Genomic DNA, 22,662 nt, shown 5'->3' with positions numbered 1-22,662 from the left:
CTTTGTGTTGTTGTTGTTGTTGTCCCATGGCTCCCATTGATTCGTCTTCTTCACTGGGGGAGTCGTTGCTTTGCGCCGAGCCATTCTTTGATTCCCACAATGCACTTTTACTCCACAGCGGAGGGGAATTGGGAAAGCTTGGAGGCGGGGAACACCCTCTCTCCAGAGGATTTCCGCAAGCGACGAGACCTTTCCGTGAAGAGATCGCAAAGGTTTTCAATCTAAGAACAAGTGGAAGCACTTTACGGCGAAGTAATAACGTCTTAGTTGGGAAATAACGGAGCCTCTTTCAAATACACGTCATCAACAACAACCTTACAGTGGTACCTCAACATACGATCGTAATCCGTTCCCAGACTGAGATCGTATGTCGAGGTTTTCGTAACTCGAGCGGATGTTTCCCATTGAAATGAATTGAAAACTAATTAATTCGTTCCAACCCTCTGAAAAAACACCAAAAACAGGATATTGGATTGGAAAAAATGTTTTATTTCTTCTAATTCGCCATCTATTATGATGCACACAAATGTCCTCACAATAGGATAACGCACGACCACTTGCCAACGAGAAGTAGTCTTGAATGAGCGATCGCGGAAGCTAACAGGCTAAAGAAGGAATAACAGCCTACCCACGTATTGATTGTGGGTAATGAAGTTTTATTCTGAGAAAGGGTGCCATTGCCTATGGATGTTGTGTGCACGAGTATACTTCATTACCCAGAAAGCCCTCTTTTTGCCCGCGCATGCGCGTTGTGTGTTTCCTGGTGGAAACTTGTCAAAATTTTCATCATAACACGAGCATGTTGTATGACGAGCTGTTGTATCACGAGGTACCACTGTAGTTTCTTATATCCTATTGTTCCAAAACACCCCAAAATAACTCAATATAAACTTATTTCCCCCATGAAATAATCACCATCAAAATCCCGGATTTGTTTTTGACGTTTAAATGTATTTAATCCACTAACTGATTCATTTTAAAACTATTAAAATGGATACGTAGAACCATGTAGTCGTCCAAAGGATGCCTGTCCAAAAAAAACAACAACACAACATGCAAATTGCTGTTTACCCTAACCAAAGTAGTGTATACATAAATCCTCTCTGAGCCTTAAAGTGCCGGTAGTTTGCATTTTTTGCACCTTTGCAATACTTGCATGTCACCCCCGTGTCGTCATGACAAAACACCCATGATGCACCGGGCTGGTGTCCCTGTATAGAATGTAACACGATCCCCAAGGAGGAATGCAATGGGCCAAAGTGGAGTACAAATCAGCCCCGCCCCCAAATAGTGTAACGAAGTGATTTTGAAGGCAGCGCGAAGGAAAAATCCAGCCGTCTTCTGCCATTCCTCAAATTTTCCATCCAAAATTTTGCCCGTCTCAGCGTGACCAGTAAAATTGGAGTTTTGATCTTGAATTTCTAAGGGAAGGCAATCCATGAAATAATCTGCAATCTGCATGTTTCTGTTTGTTTCATAGTCTGTCCTTCTTTTAAACCCAAACAGATGGCGTATACATAAAGGCCCACTTGTATTCCAACGTATTTGCTCTTGTGGAAAATAAATAAAATGTGTTGTGACACAGTAAATATTAGGCCAGCCACCATATGTTCTGTTCTTTTTTAGATTTAGATTAGAACTGTATTTCATCCCATATTCGAGAAATTTCTTGGTTGCTGTTGGGTTTATTCTGGGATGTTACTATATGTTCATTAAGCATTTAATAGGTAATGAAGCTATAAATTAATTTGTGCTATACTTTATGTTGGGACCGAGTAAGCTCGAGGACACTTTCCCCCCCACAGCTGCTTTCGAGGCCAGTTAATTGTTTTCAGGACTATTGACCGAACAGGACACCATGTTCCAGGCCGAGACTGTTGATCTGAGTTGGCAATGAAGATCTACGAGGGACTCTTAAATTGCTTTGACTTGGATTCCGGCAGATGGCGATAATCGAATCAACTTCTGAAAATACTCGCATTATTGTTTAAAAATACGGTCGCTCTGTTTACCTTGTAAAGAAATTATTATGCTTATTCGTGCAAATTCTTACGCTTATTCCTGCAAATTCTTACGCAGGTGTTTTTGGTTCCGATCTAATATGAGATTGATGTGGCAGTTGTTTTTTGACCTTAATGGTGTTATTCGGTTAGCTTATGCAATTGTTTGAATCAGATTACCTCAAATGTTTTGATTATGCGCCGACTAAATTGACAGAGGAAGATGCCGTTTCTTTAGAATCATCCTGGACGAAGGCGAGTCGGGAGTGATTTTCCTTGCAAGTTGTAGCCAGAGTATGTTAATGATGTCTCCCTGTTTGGATTAAAGTGTATTAATAATAAACCTATCAGTTGCAGTAGCAAGACAGACACAGAAGACATTGTAGACCTAGGTAAAAAAAACTGGAGCCACACACATGAAGTCCACAAGGTGGGGACCTTCTACAGACTGAGGTTACCACACAGTACAATAGTTTCAAGCACCATATTTCGAATGGTAACGGTTAATCCGTCCAAGGGAGAACCGGAGTCACCTTTGTAACCGGTCCGGTTGACGAAGAAAAATAACAAAAACCACGTCTCGGAAGTGGCTGTTTTTGTACGTTAAAGTAGGCGATAGACTTGGATTTTTGTCGCGAGCACGACGCTAACTACCTTTTAATCTGGCGGCTGCCGCTAAAGCCTGCACAGATGGTGCCTTGCGCATAATACGCTGCTAGTGAATTTGGAAAGTGTTCTCTCTGCAGTGTGGAGGTCAGGCTGGCGGCAGAAGAGGATGATTTACTCTACGGTCCCATTTAGCCTCTGGGCTTGCTTAATCGCGGCTACTTCGGGGGCTCCGTTCTAGCTTCTGGTGTACGCTACGCCACTGGGGAGCTAGTAATGGCGAGACAAAAGTGTGCCAGTTCTCTGACGTTGGAGAAACCGTTGCTTCGGTTCTTGGCTCTTGGGTATTCCTGGCATAAGAAGGAGAAGCTGCCACGCCTACGCAACCACGGCCTCGATAGAAGTAGGCCTGGGTGACCAGGAAGCCTTGGTGAGGGACTGAGGATTTTTTTTTTCGGCCTCTTGTTGTCTTGGCAAGAGGCAGGCTGCGCCATCCCATTGCCTCGCCACCTGTCCTCTGAAATACCGCTGTCACTACGCCAGGGATAAAAGTCAACCGCTAACCGTACTGCATGCTACAAGACAAAGTCGTATTTTTTTTTATACAGTGGTACCTCTGCTTACGAAATTGGGTCCAGAACTGGTTTCGTAACTTGGATTGGTGTAGCACAGGGGTAGGGAACCTATGGCTCGGGAGCTACATGTGGCTCTTTTGATGGGTGCATCTGGCTCTTTGCTAACCTGTGAGCTAAAATATGGAAATCGCTGTTGACAGAACTGAGATATTACATTTAGAACTGCTTTAATGTTCATTTTTTTTGCTTTAATCTCCATTTTTTTTGCTTTAATCTTCATTTTTTTTGCAGTAAACTCTTCTGGAATGCTCCCTCTCATTGATTAGCAACAGAATAAGAATCTTTCAAAAATATTCAGTTTTTTTCCACTTTAAAAGTGGTGAAATTACAAAAAAAATTGAAAAGGCCCTTGTTTACATGTATGTATTTTGACTTTTAAATTCGTAGTATGGCTCACAAGGAATAATATTTGAAAATATGAATTGTTTGTGCCTCTCTTCGTCAAAAAGGTTCCCGACCCCTGGTGTAGCAGTATGCTGCATATTGTCTAATTCATTCCACGGTTCTAAATCTAAAGACCTACTATAAACCCTTATCCAAGTGCCCCAATTGTGTATAAAAGATTTTCAATTCACGCAGGTGCTTAAGTGTAAGCTAATGTTAGCATGCTAACACAGGCGGATCTAAACAACTTCAAATTATGAATTCAAAACAACCTAGCATTAAATAGAACATCATAGATAACATAACAAGCCACAATTCTACATTTTGTAACTTGGATCTGGTTTTTGTATGTTGGAACAGTCATTCGCATTCAGCAGTTAAAACGTTCATAAGTAGAGGTAAGACTTTATATGGTTTTTTTTTTGCCATGTCTTAGTGGGATGCCTCCTCACATATCTGAGGGTGCTATTTCTGTATCCTCAGGAAGGCTTGCCCCAATTAACACACCAGCGTGATAGTTGCAGAGAGGTATTTCATTTTTTTTATTAAGGACAAGCAGGTGTCATTTTAAAAAAAAAAACTTGTTGGAGCTGATGTTTACCGTATTTTTCCGAACCACATGGTCTGTCCCGCCCCCCCTGTCCGTCAGCGTGTCACTCAAACAACAAGTACTACTGGTGGGTCGGGCTCTCCAGGGTTAGTGGAGGAACATATGTTCGCAATAGAACTGTGTGGTCAGCCCCTCCCACTACAAGCACCAGTTGACAACTTGATGGAGAGTGGCGGGCCGGTTCACAAAGGTGGTCTGTGCATGTTCAAAAGCCCGTCTTTGCCCCGATGGGAATACAAACAGGCCCACAAATCCCTGCCTAGCCGGTCACTTCCAGTTTAAAGCCGTCCCTCGCAGTCACAATAATCATTTTGGCAGTGGCGGTCCGTGCATTTTCTCGTGGCGCCTTCAACAAATCAATCCAACCCTCAAAAACTATTTTGTGGCTATAAAACCTCTACTGCAGCTACAGCTGTGACACATAAAAAGCATCAATAATAACCTCATACAATTGATATATTATTTAGGAATATAGCCATATTTTACTCACCCAAAATCATTTTTAACTGTACACAATATCCATCCTCCTTTCTTTACTCCTTCGTTTCTATCGCCATGGAAGCTAACGCTAAAGTCGAGTCTGTCCTGTCGTATTTCTGGCATACGTTTTTATTCGATTTAGTGCTGAAAATGTTCTTTTTTTCTTGAAAATTTCATCTTGAAAATGGCTTTGACAGTAAATCTGCAAACAAATCCATTTCTCCTCCTCCTTCAGCCATTGCGGGTTGACAAAACCGCTATTGAATCAACACAACAATATATTTGCTTGTGCAGCTCGCTCCAGATACAGTTTGGTAGCTCTGGCTAGTCCATGCTATCACTAGCCAATCATAGTTGGTGAAAGCGGTGACGTATCCCTACGCCTACGAGAAGGCCTTGGTGTCACCAAATCAAACTCTGATTGGTTGAAGCAACAGTATTATCAACGCTTGTTTAATGCAGCAGAGCCTGCAGAACTGATTGTGAAGGCCTTGAGGCAGATTTCTGACCCTGGCAACAAATAATGGCTGAAATGTGATTGGTTAAATGCTTCAATATGAAAACACACATCTGGAAGCAGTGCAACCAGAGGGAAAAGCAATGAAAGGAAGCTAACAGACAATATGGAATTATTTAATAAGTATTGGTGGACAAAATATAATATATGATTCGGATATTTCTTAGGCCAGCAGAGAAGGCCTTGAAGACCCTGACGGCCCGCCACTGCGTTTTGGTCCAGTTGAAAAAAACAAACAAACAAACAGCTAATCCTGGTGCATATTCCCTTAATCCAGTTTGTTTTTCTTTATGATAGGCTTTTAACCATAGGAAGCGGACTTCATCCCCCACTGGGTTTCATTATCACGGCACTCGCATTTCTTTCCACCGGAAGCGGCCATTAGCTTGAGGATGAGTAAAAGTGCTACGCTAAATAGAAATTCGATTAGACAAACTGGGCCAAATTCTTCTCTCGTCAACTGCTGCCAATCATTTTTTTTAAAAGCCCCGCAGGCCGCCGCTGCAGTCTGGTCGTGGCTGGGCTTTCTCGGGGTAATGTTTGTTCCCAAAACTGTTTTTTTTTAAAGGGGAAGCAAGCGATTTTGCTTTTAAGCGCCGCAAGGTTTCTTGTGCCGGAATACTGTAGATTATGGCAGTCTTTCTACCTCCTTCATTGTTCCGCTGTGGCTACGCTCCAAAGCTGATTACAGCTCCGTCTCTAATGAAAGCTAATCCCGTGTCACGGCATTGTGCAAGGTGGGGGCGGGCGCAGACCTCAGTGAGGCCAAGCCAGCGGGGAACATCTTCTTCGGGAACTGTCAGAGTAGCTTCGCTGGGAAATGGCCAATCGGGACGAGGTCAAAACGTCACACTACTTGCCGGGTGCTGTCTATTTTACCATTAAAATAACAAGTAAAGTGCTTCAGCAACTGTCAATATTTTAAAGTACATTTTTCGGTTTTGAAACTTGTGGGCAAAACATTTAACTCATTTTGTAGCTCAGCAGTCAGCACGCTTGACTCCTTATTGTAAGGGAATGCATTGACGTAACCACCCGACTAGTGACGCCTGAATTTACCACTACTACCATGACTATGACTAACACAACCATCACTACTACTACTATGACTAACAAAACCACTACTACTACTACTATGACGACTACAACCTCTACTACTATGACTACTACAACCACTACTCTTACTACACACTATATAGCACCATCACTACTACTGCTCATTTTATGCATGCATAACAATATTATTCGAAAATACATTCATGATGAATATCTTTTAAAAACAATAGGCCAGGGACGCGTGACCTTACCACTGCTACCACTACTACTACCACTACAACTCCTACTTCTACTACTACGACTGCTCTTACTACTACTCCTACTTCTAATACTACCACCACTACGACAACTACTACTACCACTACGACTCCTACTTCTACTACTACTACTACCACTACGACTCCTACTTCTACTACTACCACCACTACGACAACTACTACCACTACGACTCCTACTTCTACTACTACGACTGCTCTGACTACTACTCCTACTTCTATTACTACGACTGCTCTGACTACTACTCCTACTTCTACTACTACCACCACTACAACAACTACTACTACTACCACTACGACTCCTACTTCTACTACTACCACCACTATGACAACTACTACTACTACGACTCCTACTTCTACTACTACGACTGCTATGGCTACTACTCCTACTTCTACTACTACAACTGCTATGACCACTACTCCTATTTCTACTACTACGACTGCTATGACTACTACTCCTACTTCTACTACTACGACTTCTCTGACTACTACTCCTACTTCTACTACTACCACCACTATGACAACTACTACCACTACGACTCCTACTTCTACGACTACGACTGCTATGACTACTACTACCACCACTACTACTACTACTACTACCACTACTACTACCACTACTACTACCACTACGACTCCTACTTCTACTACTACGACTGCTATGACTACTACTACCACCACTACTACTACTACTACTACCACTACTACTACCACTACACTATTACTACCACCACCACCACCACAACTACTCCTACACATTTTATGAATGCATAACAATGCTATTCGAAAATAAATTCATAAAGAATAATTTAAAAAAAACATAGGATTGACTCATATAGGCCACACTTGCATCACAAATTTGAACATCATGCGATTGCCCGAATTTTTTTCCGACACTCTCTCCATTAAGAGTTCAACGATCTTTCCCTCTCTTCTGTTTTATGGTGCGGCATCATTAGTCTTCCTGTTCCCTTTTTTCACATTTGCTTTCATTGACGGATCACTCAGCCGTGCGCCCCCCCACCCCGCCAACCGCCGCTGTCGTATATGGCAGCTGCGATAGGGGTCCCTGGTGGCCTCTAACTGTGTCATTGATCTGCTGCCATACTGACGTCTCGCCGCGCAACCATTTTCCAGCCGGAATCCACTACGGGGACTTCCCTCACGCACTGACCACCCAGCCCACCCACCCACGTCACGCCTCGGCACGGACGTGCCGTGACGGCCGTCGGGCTTGTCCCCGTCTTAGTCGGCGGCCCCCAATTAGAGACCCCGTCACCGCGTTGCCTTCTCAATCAGTCTGGTTCATAATCAGAACATTACCTGAATTGAAGCAATACAGAATCCGTTGCTTAGATTTGCTTCCCCCATTTTTCATCCGCGGACCACTTTGTTGCGTGGCATAATAAGCTTTGATGGATAAAAGATAAAGACTTTGACGGCTGTTTCCTTGGCAACCCGCTTTACTGGCTTTCATGTCATATCTCCTCACCTGCTTGTTGACGCCGTGGAAAGCGCTCGCACGTTCGCAGCGGCGGTCAAGAAGCGTTAGCGTCACGCCGATGGGCGCTAATGAACGTCATTGATTATGACATTGACTCCGGGTCGTTCTAATGAAGTGCGAGGGTCCTCAATTTGGAAGCAGGTTTGGCCCAAATGACGAGCAAAACTCCAATTAGTCCCAGGTTTCTGATCATGGACCCCCCTCGCTTGCCGTCATGCCTTTACATAGAATTGACGTGTCAATAGAATCTGACAGTTCTCCGATTTCTCACGAAAGCAGACATTTTGTGTCAAATTTCCGTAGATTCGAGCTAGAATTGGAGTGCCCGTTTCAATTTTAACACGTACAATTTCAACACAGTCATGCCTGTTTTTGCATGTTCCACTAGAAGTCGATTTTTCATTTGAAAAGCGCTTTTTACCCAGTTGATTGAACTATTTTCTATCCAATCAAGGGCCGCGGGATACCTTATTATCGCAGTTAGAACGTAGATGAGTGTTGACTAGAAATGCTTCTGACATTATATCAAAATAGATTGCTAATTTAAGCCCAGGTGTTTGATTTTGCGGCCTGACATCACATTCTGGCGGTTTCCCCAAAGTTTTGCATTATTAGAATTAGAAAACAACCTTTTGCATTGATACAATCTGTTTTTAAATGTGGAATTTTATAGCACATTTGTGGATCTCATCCCTTTCAACTTATATGTTTTTCTCGTATTTTTGACGTCATTTCAAATTGTGTACGCCGTATAACGTTTTTAATAAGTACGTTTTTTTGTAAAACTGATCTCGTTTTACCCATTTCTGGTATTAGTACACAACACTAATGTAGGGAATGGTACAAATTATACAAAAAAAATTACGTAAAATCACAATTTACCAGTGGCGGGCCGTCAGGGCCTTCAAGGCCTTCTCTGCTGGCCTAAGAAATATCTGAATCATATATTATATTTTGTCCATCAATACTTATTAAATAATTCCAAATTGTCTGTTAGCTTCCTTTCCCCCTGGTTGCACTGCTTCCAGATGCGTGTTTTCATATTGAAGCATTTAACCAATAATATTTCAGCCATTATTTGTTGCCAGGGTCAGAAATCTGCCTCAAGGCCTTCACAATCAGTTCTGCAGGCTCTGCTGCATTAAACAAGCGTTGATAAGACTGTTGCTTTAACCAATCAGATTTCGAGTTGGCAACACCACAATGCCTTCTCGCAGGCGTAGGGATACGTCATCGCTTTCACCAACTATGATTGGCTAGTGATTAGCCATAGCTACCAAATTATTTGGAGCGAACTGCACACGCAAATATATTGTTGTGCTGATTTAAAGCCATTTTCAAGACGGACTATGTCAGAAATACGACAGGACAGGCTCGACTTTAAGCATTAGCTTCGATGGCGATAGAACAGAAGGAAGAAAGAAAGGAGGATGGATATTGTGTACAGTTAAAAATGATTTTTGGTGAGTAAAATATGGCTATATTCCTAAATAATATTTCAATTGAGGGCCATGTTCTGATATCTGAAAAGCTCCAGTGTTTGTATTTAAGCTCCAGTGTTTGTATTTAATCACTAAATGCTACTAGGAAGTGGATTTTACCCGTTGAAGGCGCTACGAGAAAATGCACGGTCCGCTACTGCAATTTACTATGTATTTACTATTTCCTAATACTTAATCAATACATTCACACTCGTGCAGTTATGTTCATTTAAGCCTAAATCAGTGAAGAAAGAGCAAAAGATGCTGTTTTGTTTTTTAATCCAATGCTCGCAATCGTGTTTACAGTATGTCATAAGGTAGAGTTTAATTTTATGATTTGGCAGAAGTGTTAATAGCAGGTTGTTGAAACTTCCACAAGGGGAAAGTTGTGTGTTATTATTTGTATTTTTTTTTTACAAAGAGTTATGTCACCTCAGTGGCCCGTTCGCCATTTCCAGGTTTCTGGACAAAAATGGCTACAGCTGAAAGGGTCGCTTTGTTGCTCTGGGTGCAGCAGTAAACAAGCTAGCGTTGAAATGTATCAGATTTAAGCCAGAAAATTGTATTATTGCGTCAACAAGTGGCTTTGTGGCCTCAGGCTACAGCTCTACTGCAGCAACATGTTTCTAGCAACAGGGAAATAGTTTCAAGGCACATTCTTGGACTCAAAAAAATGGCCGTTACCGTCGCACCGATACTGGTATGTCCATATAATGACGATGCTGAACTTTTCGAGTTCCACTTTCCAAAATACAGTGGTACCTCGTGGTAAGACGAAAATTTTGATCGAATAAATCACCCGCGATAGGATCAAAATTTCGAGATGCGACCAAGCCAGGTGACCATGACATGAGATGCTGTTCATCATTGTAGCGCACTGTCTTTTTTTGCCGCATCTTTCGTGTATAACAGATATCTACGAGCACTGAACAATTTATTCAGACGAGTTTCGACCAGGAAACGCACAACGTGCATGCGTGGGCAAAAAGAGGGCTTTCTGGGTAATGAAGTATACTCGTGCACACAACACTAATAGGCAATGGCACCCTTTCTCAGAATAAAACTTCATTACCCACAATCAATACGTGGGTAGGCTGTTATTCCTTCCTTAGCCTGTTAGCTCCCGCGATCGCTCATTCAAGACTACTTCTCGTTGGCAAGTGGTCGTGCGTTATCCTATTGTGAGGACATTTGTGTGCATCATTTTCGGAATATTTTGAAGGGAATACAACAGTAAACAGCCTATCGATAGCGAACGAGTGGGTGGAGGCGTGGCAAACAGCTAACCCGGAAAACGAAGGTAACAAAAGATTAAGACAAAACTAGAATTCAGTTTTGTGTAAAGTTACATTATACCTAGGTTTGAGTGTGTCTGTATATATTAATCCAAGTTAATTTAAATTTGTTTGTTCGTTTACGAGTGCGTTGCCGTGGATAAAGTCCACCCGTGTATGTCCCTGTCTCTACCCTCCGCGAAATGCATCTAATTTTACTACTATTAAACACATTTTATTACTATTAAACCACTAGTTATGTGTTACTTTGTTAATAGACAGCGAATTAGAAGAAATAAAACATTTTTTCCAATCCAATATCCTGTTTTTGGTGTTTTTTCAGAGGGTTGGCAAGAATTCATTTGTTTTGAATTCATTTCAATGGGAAACGTTCGCTCGAGTTACGAAAAGCTCGACATACGATCTCAGTCTCGGAACGGATTAAGATCGTATGTCGAGGTACCACTGTATGTCGAATGTGTTCTTCTTCTGGCAAAGATGCGCCATTACGTTAAAAAAATGAGGTCAGGTGACACCACGCACCTGGGCAGTCAAAAAAATGGTCGACTAATTTCTATACTTTGAGTGTGTCGTAGCACGCAGCTGTTAAATAGATTTAAAAATGGGTCCGTTGGGACCCCGAATATCGTTTGACTTGGCACGCCAAAGTAAAGGTCTGGTTACCGCTGATGTCACCTTCAGGAACGATGGATGTTAGCATACGCGCTTGGCTTGAAGTGTCACACCTGTTCAATGTGCAAAGCCTGCACAAAGTGGGGTCTTATTTTTAAATGTAGGCACAAATGTCCTGGCCTTTAAAACGCACGCGCTGACCGATTCCGTCAAAACGTTACGCCGCGGTTTGTCGATTTGTGTGGCGAAGGAATTGCAGATAATATTTGGATTCCCTTCCGCAGCCGTTCCGTTCCCACCCAGTCATCGATTGACGGCCAAAGAGGTGTTCGATGGCGAGGGCAAGCCCAAAGTTGACGTGCTGAAAGCCCACCTGACCAAGGAGGGCCGCGTGGAGGAGGCGGTGGCGTTGAGGCTCATCGGCGAGGGGGCCGCCATCCTTCGCTCGGAGAAGAACCTGCTGGACATCGAAGCCCCGGTGACAGGTCAGTGAGAAGCTCAATGTTAAATTCTTCTCAAAACGCCAGATGGATTTCCAATGGTAAATTCCATCTCACAAAGTGCAACAAAAACAACCTGAAATGACCCTAAAATGAACAGAAATGTATAAGAAGTCACCTGGAATTTCTTAAGATTTTCCCTTCAAAGTAACACGTTTGTACCGTATTTTCACTACTATAAGGCGCACATAAAAGTCTTAAATTTTCTCCAAAATAGACAGGGCGCCTTATAATCCAGTGCGCTTTATATATGGACCAATACTAAAATTGTTATCACGATAAAATAAAATGAATCAGTCGATAGGGTACAACGACTCTACTATTTTCCCGTAGACAAAGTACTGCGCAGTGACTGCTGGGATATGTAGTAGTTCTTTTGTCAATACACCCAATGGATTGTGGCCTGTATACATGGACATCAATACAGCTTGACGAAGCATGGAAAGCACCGTTGGAAAAGTTACGCTAGCTACCAGCTAGCTACTATTTGCGAAAGGATTGTGGCCGATGACTGAATCGAGGATATGGCTTATATGCGCACAAAACGTGCTATATGCTAGCTCAAATGACGTGCTTTTGATTCATACAGTACCTCAGATATACCACGTGCGTTGATTTTTCTTAAGATTTTCCCTTCAAAGTAACCCATTTGTACTCTCTTATTAAAACCATGAATATGGAGGTGAAAATTGTCAATCAGGGGGCGGCTTATACGCGAGAAATTGTCAAATTCAACGATTTTAAGGCCATTTTAAGGGTACGGCTTATACGCGGAGGCGGCTTATATGCGAGAAAATACGGCAATGGCAGCCAGGTCGTTAACGAGGAAGCGAGTAGAACATTCTGGACAATTAATAGCACGATTTCAGCGATATACAGAAATGTATATCTTAACATTTTATAAACATGGAGTTGAAAATTAGGAATCAGGAGGCGGCTTATATGCGAGAAATTGTCAAATTCAACTATTTTAAGGCCATTTTAAGGGTACGGCTTATACGCGGAGGCGGCTTATATGCGAGATTATACGGCAATGGCAGCCAGGTCGTTAACGAGGAAGCGAGTAGAAAATTCTGGACAATTAATAGCACGATTTTAGCACTCTGTGGAGTTTGAAGAAGACAAAAACGAAGTGACAGTGTCTCTTATGTAAGAACCGAGTTGGGACGGGACAAAATGGGAAACGCAACGAATATTTCATGACTTGCCACAAAGTACTCATTCGCTCTGTATCACTCAGGTTGACGTAAATATTCCGCGTGGCAAAACACGTCGCAGCGGTACACACTATCCACCAGATGGCCGGTACTATCACAATTAAATTCACATACACACATTTTTGTGAAGCCACATCACCAGGCAACATGGTTTTACAAACAGTACCGTAATCCCCCGCCACTCATGAATTTTTAATTGGAACATGGATGAAAAAAATATATTATAGTAGGCGTTGCTACTAATTAGCGTGATATAAATGTCAATATCTTTTGAGTTGCTCACAGACCGTCATTGTTTGGTTCAGTTCAACTGAATTGATTTATTTGATGGAATTTATTTGAGGGTTTGCAAAGATTTCTAACAATTTACCCAGTGGCGGTCCGTGCATTTTCTTGTAGCGCCTTCAACGGGTAAAATCCACTTCCTAGCAGCATTTAGTGATTAAATACAAACACTGGAGCTTAAATACAAACACTGGAGCTTTTCAGATATCAGAACTTGGCCCACAATTGAAATATTCTTTAGGAATATAGCCATATTTTACTCACCCAAAATCCTTTTTAACTGTACACAATATCCATCCTCCTTTCTTCCTTCTGTTCTATCGCCATCGAAGCTAATGCTTAAAGTTGAGCCTGTCCTGTCGTATTTCTGGCATAGTCCGTCTTGAAAATGGCTTTAAATCAACACAACAATATATTTGCTTGTGCAGCTAGCTACAGATACAGTTTGGTAGCTCTGGCTAATCCACTCGATCACTAGCCAATCATAGTTGGTGAAAGCATTGACGTATCCCTACGCCTGCATTGTGGTGTTGCCAACTCGAAATCTGATTGGTTAAAGCAACAGTCTTATCGACACTTGTTTAATGCAGCAGAGCCTGCAGAACTGATTGTGAAGGCCTTGAGGCAGATTTCTGACCCTGGCAACAAATAATGGCTGAAATGTGATTGGTTAAATGCTTCAATATGAAAACACACATCTGGAAACAGTGCAACCAGGGGGAAAAGCAATGAAAGGAAGCTAACAGACAATTTGGAATTATTTAATAAGTATTGATGGCCAAAATATAATATATGATTCAGATATTTCTTAGGCCAGCAGAGAAGGCCTTGAAGGCCCTGACGGCCCGCCACTAAATTTACCACATATTTTTTTGGGGTGAAATGCTAAAGCAGGTAGACAGCCTGTATTTTGAATGGAAGTTGCTTTTATATTTGCTTTTTCACTCATTAAAACATGCTCTGATTTGTACCGTTCCTCACCGTAGTGGAGACATCTTTATTCCCACTTTACTAGCTCTGTAAATGTTCAATATTTTATTCTCCATGCTTTTTATGTGCCGGTTTTATAGCCAACTAGGAGTAAGAAATGAACTGCTGGAATCAAGTCACGCGCCCGTGAGATGGCTTTATTTTCACGTGCGGCGCCAGGCATTTTTCAGAGGTTTGCTCGGCCGTGACAAATCAAGGGGGCGCCTGTCGTTCCCTTTAACTATCAAGTATTTTGTTTTTTTCATCCCACGCATTTCATCTTATTTTTGCCGTTTGACCGTCAACCCCGAAAGGCTGACCCGTGAAAATAATGCTTGCGTGGAGACAGTGGCGGGCCGTCAGGGCCTTCAAGGCCTTCTCTGCTGGCCTAAGAAATATCTGAATCATATATTATATTTTGTCCATCAATACTTATGAAATAATTCCATATTGTCTGTTAGCTTCCTTTAATTGCTTTCCCCCCTGTTTGCACTGCTTCCAGATGTGTGTTTTCATATTGAAGCATTTAACCAATCACATTTCAGCCATTATTTGTTGCCAGGATCAGAAATCTGCCTCAAAGCCTTCACAATCAGTTCTGCGGGCTCTGCTGCATTAAACAAGACTGTTGCTTTTAACCAATCAGATTTCAAGTTAGCAACCCCACAATGCTTTTTCGCAGGCATTGCCATTTTGCTGGCTGGGATACATCATTGCTTTCACCAACTATTATTGGCTAGCTTTCGAGAGTAGGCGGGCCAAATCCAGAGTGAGGCAGCCAGAGATCGCAAACTCCACCCACAATGGCCGACAGAGGAAAACAAATGGATTTGGTTGCAGATTTGCTCACAAAGCTATTTTCCAGACGAACTTTTCCAGAAAAAAATGGACATCATTAAGAAAGGCCGGTCAACTCCGAAGCTAGCAAGCCTGTTACAGCCGGGAAAAGGGTGTGTTCGCCACTTGGAGCGAGCTGCACAAGCAAATATATTGTTGTGTTGATTTAAAGCAATTTTCAAGACGGACTATGCCGGAAATACGACAGGACAGGCTCGAATTTCAGCATTAGCTTCGATGCCGATAGAAAAGAAGGATGGATAGTGTGTACAGTTAAAAAGGATTTTTGGTGAGTAAAATATGGCTATATTTCTAAATAATATTTCAATTATATCAGGTTATTTTTGAAGATTTTTTTAATGTGTCGCAGCTGTTGCTGCAGTAGAGGTTTTATAGCCATAAAATAGTTTTTGAGGGTTGGATTGATTCCGATAGCAGAAGGCGCTACCCCAAAATGCACGGATCCTAGTGCCTTGTTGTTGTTGTTGTTGTTGTCACGGCTCAATCTGAGCCCGATCCGGCCCAGTCTTCTGCCACTCAACCCGGCCTTGGAGTGGCCTGTGTAGGTTCTGAAGCTACATTGTGTAATGCCCGCCCACTCGCGGTAGCCGCGAGCCCGCTGATGTGCCGCTTCTCGGCTCGCTCGCTCTCTCGCTTTTAGCGCAACAAGCAAGCTGTGGTCAGAACGAATTGTTTCTCGCTGCGGCTAATTTACTCCCACCTGTTCTTCTGATGTGGGCTCGCTTCTCGCCTCGCGTTTGCAACGACAAGGAGGGGGCGGGCACGGTCGTAGGTGGACTGAAGCCCAATGACGGACAGATTGCGTCTCGGCCGGGGTGAAGAAAAAGAGCTGCCGCCATTGCAGCCTCCCTTCCATCGCTTGCATTTCTCAATGACAAGACTCAATTACTCTGGCGTTTCCATAGCGATAAGCATCCTTCACAACACCAACCACCATGAATCACCTGGAAATGATTTTGCCTTGTTTGAATAGAAATGCGCTTTCTTGCCTTGCCTGCCGCATCGTCCCTTCGTTTTAGACCTCAATGGCAATTCTTAATGCTTCTACAATTAAAGTAATTTCCGCACTGTAAGGGGCAACGATTTTCTCAAAAGCTGACATCTGCCTTATCGATGCATCAATATTGGTTTATCATTGACTACTCTGACTATTAATCTATGACTACTACTTCTACTACTACTTCTACTGCTTCTTCTCCTCCAACTACTACTTCTACCACCACTACTACTTCTACTGCTACTTCTCCTCCAACTACTACTTCTACCACCACTACTACTTCTACTACTACTTCTACTGCTACTTCTCCTCCAACTACTACTTCTACCACCACTACTACTTCTACTGCTACTTCTCCTCCAACTACTACTTCTACCACCACTACTACTTCTACTTAGACTACATCTACCACTACTTCTCCTACTACTACTACTTCTACTACGTCTACTACTATGACTACTTCTACTGCTCTTACTACTTCTACTGCTACTACATCTACTACTACATTTACTTCTACTGCTATTACTTCTACTGCTACTACATCTACTTCTACTGCTACTACATCTACTATTACTACTTCTACCACTACTACTGCTACTACATCTACTTCTACTACATTTACTTCTACTACTACTACTTCTACTATTCTATTACTACAGCTCCGACTACTTCTACTGCTCTTACTACTTCTCCTGCTCTTACTACTTCTCCTGCTCTTACTACTTCTACTGCTACTACATCTACTTCTGCGACTACTTCTACTGCTCTTACTACTTCTACTACATCTGCTTCTCCTATTACTACTACTTCTACGTCTACTATTCTATTACTACTTCTACTGCTACTACTACTACTACTTCTACTATTCTATTACTACTTCTACTGCTTCTACATCTACTTCTACTATTCTATTACTACTTCTACTGCTACTACATCTACTTCTACTACTACTACTACTTCTACTACCTCTACTACTACTTCTACTACTACCACTACTTCTACTACTACTTCTACTATTCTATTACTACTTCTACTGCTCTTACTACTTCTACTGCTACTACATCTACTACTACTTCTACTACTACCGCTGCTAATACTATTACTACTTCTACTAAAATCAAGTATTGTGACAACTTTTGACATCTTTCCATAGAAATTCTCCACTCCTTTACAATTGGAGTGGCATAGAAAGAAAAGCACTTCCCTATTGTCTCGCCACGAGAAGGCCATATTTAGCCACTTCCTGTTGACGCCATTCTGACACTCTTACCTTGTCCAGCCGGCCAGTAAAAATGAAAACAAATGATTTCAAAAGGCCCGCCTGGCGTGACGCCGACTTGACCGTAAAAGCTTCCCGAGGACAATTTTAGAGAGCGTGCGGCGTACGCGTTGAAATGGCGTCAACGCGTGCGTATAATGAAAGACAAATAGTAACGGGGAAGTTTACGACTCACTCCAGGAGAGCCGATTCTCTTTGCCATCTCATGAGACTTGTAACGAGACGTAATTGCTCTCCAGCACTGTCCTACGGCTGGCTGTAATTGCTTGCCTTTTATTCGATAGACGCGCGCCGTAAAGCAGCTGAAAGCCCAAACAGACGTCTAATACGCTAACACATTTCATTGTACTTGTTAGCTGCTTCATTAGCCTTTTGATCCAACATCTCGGTTTGCAAGAGCGCTTGATTTTGGACAAAGAATGTCATTGGAGAATATTTTGCTTCCTTCATTTCTCTGCTTTTCTCTTACATATTCATCAATAACAGGCACTCTAGATTCTCGCATATAAGCCTTGTTTGTCGCTCCAAAAAATGATGACTGAATCGAGGGTACGGCTTATATGCGCACATATACGATTGAGTTCATAATCAAGGGTTGTTACCCAGACATCTAAGCTACCCTTTACAGATTCCGCAAAATTGAGCGTCGGTTCTTTAATCGGAGCAGCACACGAGCGAAGGCAGCTGGCGCAAATCCCAGCCGGGCCTTTGACACCCACTCCACCCCCTCTTTAGGGTGTACTACTACTACTACTTCTACTACTACTGCTACTACCACTACTACTTCTACTATTCTATTACTACTTCTATGACTACTTCTACTGCTCTTACTACTTCTACATCTCCTTCTACTACTACTACTTCTACTGCTCTTACTACTTCTACTGCTACTACATCTACTTCTACTGCTCTACTTCTACTGCTACTACATCTACTTCTATTTCTAGTGCTACTACATCTACTTCTATTTCTAGTGCTACTACATCTATTTCTATTTCTACTGCTACTACATCTACTTCTATTTCTACTGCTCTTACTACTTCTACTGCTACTACATCTACTTCTATTTCTACTGCTCTTACTACTTCTACTGCTACTACATCTACTTCTATTTCTACTGCTACTACATCTACTTCTATTTCTACTGCTACTACATCTACTTCTATTTCTACTGCTCTTACTACTTCTACTGCTACTACATCTACTTCTATTTCTACTGCTCTTACTACTTCTACTGCTACTACATCTACTTCTACTGCTACTTCATCTACTTCTACTGCTACTGCTCTTACTACTTCTACTGCTACTACATCTACTTCTACTGCTACTACATCTACTTCTACTACATCTACTTCTACTGCTACTACATCTACTTCTATTTCTACTGCTCTTACTACTTCTACTGCTACTACATCTACTTCTATTTCTACTGCTACTACATCTACTTCTATTTCTACTGCTCTTACTACTTCTACTGCTACTACATCTACTTCTATTTCTACTGCTCTTACTACTTCTACTGCTACTACATCTACTTCTACTTCTACTGCTACTTCATCTACTTCTACTGCTACTGCTCTTACTACTTCTACTGCTACTACATCTACTTCTACTGCTACTACATCTACTTCTACTACATCTACTTCTACTTCTACTGCTACTACATCTACTTCTATTTCTACTGCTCTTACTACTTCTACTGCTACTACATCTACTTCTATTTCTACTGCTACTACATCTACTTCTATTTCTACTGCTCTTACTACTTCTACTGCTACTACATCTACTTCTATTTCTACTACTCTTACTACTTCTGCTACTACATCTACTTCTACTGCTACTACATCTACTTCTACTGCTACTACATCTACTTCTACTGCTACTACATCTACTTCTACTGCTACTACATCTACTTCTACTGCTACTACATCTACTTCTACTGCTACTACATCTACTTACCAGACATCTAAGCTAACCTTTACAGATTCCGCTAAATTGAGCGTCGGATCTTTAATCGGAGCAGCACACGAGCGAAGGCAGCTGGCGCAAATCCCAGCCGGGCCTTTGACACTCACTCTGCCCCCTCTTCAGGGTGTAATGGAGTGCGAGGTCACAAAGGTTACGGGAGAGTAATCCGCATTGAATGATTTGCGCTTCCCGTCTCGTGGCGTTTGGCCCAATTCGCTAAACCTACTTGTTTACCGCCACCGGGATGAATCGAGCTGGACCAACTATTCCCAGCGACTATCTCTTCGTAATGGAATATCCGTTTTTTTGGCAAGGCCTGGCGTGCTCGTATTAAGTCTGGCAAGGTCTCCGGTCGTCGGGACGGTACAAAAATGCTCAGAATACGGTAATCCCTCGTTTATTGTGGTTAGTGATACAGTGGTACCTCAGCATACGATCGTAATCCATTCCGAGACTGAGATCGTATGACAACGAACGCATCAAGAGTTGTTTGGAACTTGCCGCTTCCCCGTGTCTGATTACCGAGTGTATTCCAGATCTTTTCTTTGCAAAACCCTACCGATCCATTGTTGTTTACCTTGTATGTAAATGTAGACCAACATGAGGAAAAAAACGGGTGTGGAAATGCAAAGTCCGCCCAGTGCTTGTAGATATATTCTATACACGAAAGAGATGCAAAAAAGACCATGGCCACCTGGCTTGGTCGCATCACGAAATTTTGATCGTATCTCGGGCGAATTATCCGATCGGAATTTCCGTCGTAACACGAGCATGTTGTATGACGAGCGGTCGTATCACAAGGTACGACTATATTTTGGGGGCTTTAAAAACCTTGTATTCATAACAAAACTGATTCTAAGAGTTACCCTTACCCCCAAAAAACCTGTTTTTGTGTTCTGTCTTCCTCAAGTGTGTGTGTGTGTATTTTGCAGTGTGCGGCGACATCCACGGGCAGTTTTTTGACCTGATGAAACTCTTTGAGGTGGGAGGCTCACCAGCATCCACGCGCTACCTTTTCCTGGGTGACTACGTCGACAGAGGCTACTTCAGCATTGAAGTGAGTCATGTTATCGGCTTTTTTGTGGGTTGTTCCACCAGCATATACCTTCCATCATTTTGAATTAAAACATGTTTAAAGAAACAGAGCAATCACAAATACTATATTGAGTTTAAACGCCAATATTCCTAAAAGCTCTAGGCAGAGTGTATCGCCATGGCAACACAAGGCTAGAATCTGATTGGACCAACACAAAAAAAATCACACACACACATTGGCAAGCATGCAACCAAGAGAAACCTGACCATATGATGGAAATAGACGATTGGGAATACTGGAAAGCAGTTTAATAGAATAAAAACAATAGGATTTATGGTCATTATCGTTTGTGTGGTTTTTAAAATGTACGCACTCAACAGGTCCATTGCTTCCACATTAAGATTGAATGAATTAAACATGCCTTAATGGCTTTTCGGTCGGTCCGCCATCTTCCTAAAGCCAATTTGTCCGAGCACAGCTGCGGGAATATTTTGTCGTGAGCGGACCATGATGCTTTGCGTTTTAAGCGCCTGTGGTTTTTCTTTTGTCTGCAGTGTGTGCTGTACTTGTGGGCCTTAAAGATCCTCTACCCCAAAACCCTTTTTTTGCTGCGCGGAAACCACGAATGTAGACATTTAACAGAGTATTTCACATTTAAGCAGGAATGTAAGTAGATTTTTGTTTTTCGTTGTTTTTACAAAGGCTTTCTGCCGTATTTTTTTTCTGTAGGCTGGTTTGACGGGTGTGTTTTTGCTTCCATTTTTATTCCAGGTAGAATTAAGTATTCGGAAAGGGTGTACGATGCGTGCATGGACGCCTTTGACTGCCTTCCCTTGGCTGCACTTATGAACCAGCAGTTCCTCTGCGTACACGGAGGACTTTCTCCCGAAATCACGAATCTTGACGACATCAGGAAAGTATGTGGCGCTCTTTTTCTACCCGTCTGCCTGCGTCGTGACGGGTCGGTGAAAGTAAGGCTCTCTGAAAGCAATCCCCGCATTAAAACGGACCCTGATGCTGGAGCTCGAGATAATTCAATCATTCCAAAAGGATCTGTCTAATCAGAGATCGTGCGTCACAGATTCGACCGTTTTCAAGTGTCCGCCGTGCCGCAATATGTTATAATTAGAGCTTTTTTATTCATATCTGTGCGCTAGATGCCACGGTGACCGTCAATTTGCCGCAAAAGTGGACGGATTTGTGACATATTTGCCGGTCTCAGTGGCTACTAAATGAGAAACATCTCTTATTGCAGTCCCTCTAGTGTGAAAATAAAAGTTTCACTACAGTCGGTAGTAGTAGGGAATTGTATTGTAAATCCACTAGATTTAGTTGTGGTGGTGGTAGTCCTTGGGGTTGTCTAATACTTCCACTAGATGAAGCTTTAGTAGTAGTAGTAGTGTTGGGTTGTGTTATGCATATATTAGATGGAGCTGTAGTAGTAGTAGTAGTAGTAGTAGGGGATTTTATTGTAAATCCACTAGATGAAGCTTTAGTAGGAGTAGTAGGAGTAGTAGTAGTAGGAGTGGTAGTAGTAGAAGTAGTAGGAGGAGGAGGAGTAGGAGTAGTAGTAGTAGGAGTAGTAGTAGTAGAAGTAGTAGGAGGAGGAGTAGTAGGAGTAGTAGTAGTAGTAGTAGTGTTGGGTTGTGTTATGCACACATTAGATGGAGCCGTAGTAGTAGGGGATTGTATTGTAAATCCACTAGATGAAGCTTTAGTAGTAGTAGGAGTAGTAGTAGGAGTAGTAGTAGTAGTAGGAGTAGTAGTAGTAGTAGGAGTAGTAGTAGTAGTAGTAGGAGTAGTAGTAGGAGTAGTAGTAGTAGTAGTAGTGTTGGGTTGTGTTATGCATACATTAGATGGAGCTGTAGTTGTAGTAGTAGGGGATTGTATTGTAAATCCACTAGATGAAGCTTTAGTAGTAGTAGTAGTAGTAGTAGGGGATTGTATTGTAAATCCACTAGATGAAGCTTTAGTAGTAGGAGTAGTAGTAGTAGTAGTAGTAGGGGATTGTATTATAAATCCACTAGATGAAGCTTTAGTAGTAGGAGTAGTAGTAGTAGTAGGGGATTGTACTGTAGTAGTAGTAGGGGATTGTATT

At 42.2% G+C, this 22,662-nt stretch overlaps 1 protein-coding gene across 2 annotated transcripts in view; it reads left to right on the top strand.

The window, feature by feature from the left end:
- LOC144065720 (protein phosphatase 3 catalytic subunit alpha) overlaps positions 1 to 22,662 on the top strand; it is a 56,280-nt gene that overhangs the window by 8,666 nt on the left and 24,952 nt on the right. For both annotated transcript variants that reach the window (XM_077588741.1, XM_077588740.1), the window contains exons 2-5: positions 11,740 to 11,940; positions 20,461 to 20,585; positions 21,119 to 21,230; positions 21,336 to 21,481. In XM_077588741.1, the coding sequence (XP_077444867.1) occupies positions 11,740 to 11,940; positions 20,461 to 20,585; positions 21,119 to 21,230; positions 21,336 to 21,481 (584 nt within the window). The remainder of the gene's footprint in view (positions 1 to 11,739; positions 11,941 to 20,460; positions 20,586 to 21,118; positions 21,231 to 21,335; positions 21,482 to 22,662) is intronic.

This window comes from Stigmatopora argus, chromosome 20 (assembly GCF_051989625.1).
Source record: "Stigmatopora argus isolate UIUO_Sarg chromosome 20, RoL_Sarg_1.0, whole genome shotgun sequence".
NCBI lineage: Eukaryota > Metazoa > Chordata > Actinopteri > Syngnathiformes > Syngnathidae > Stigmatopora > Stigmatopora argus.
The sequence above is the reverse complement of the archived record's forward strand: the minus strand, read 5'-3'. Positions and strand labels throughout refer to the sequence as shown.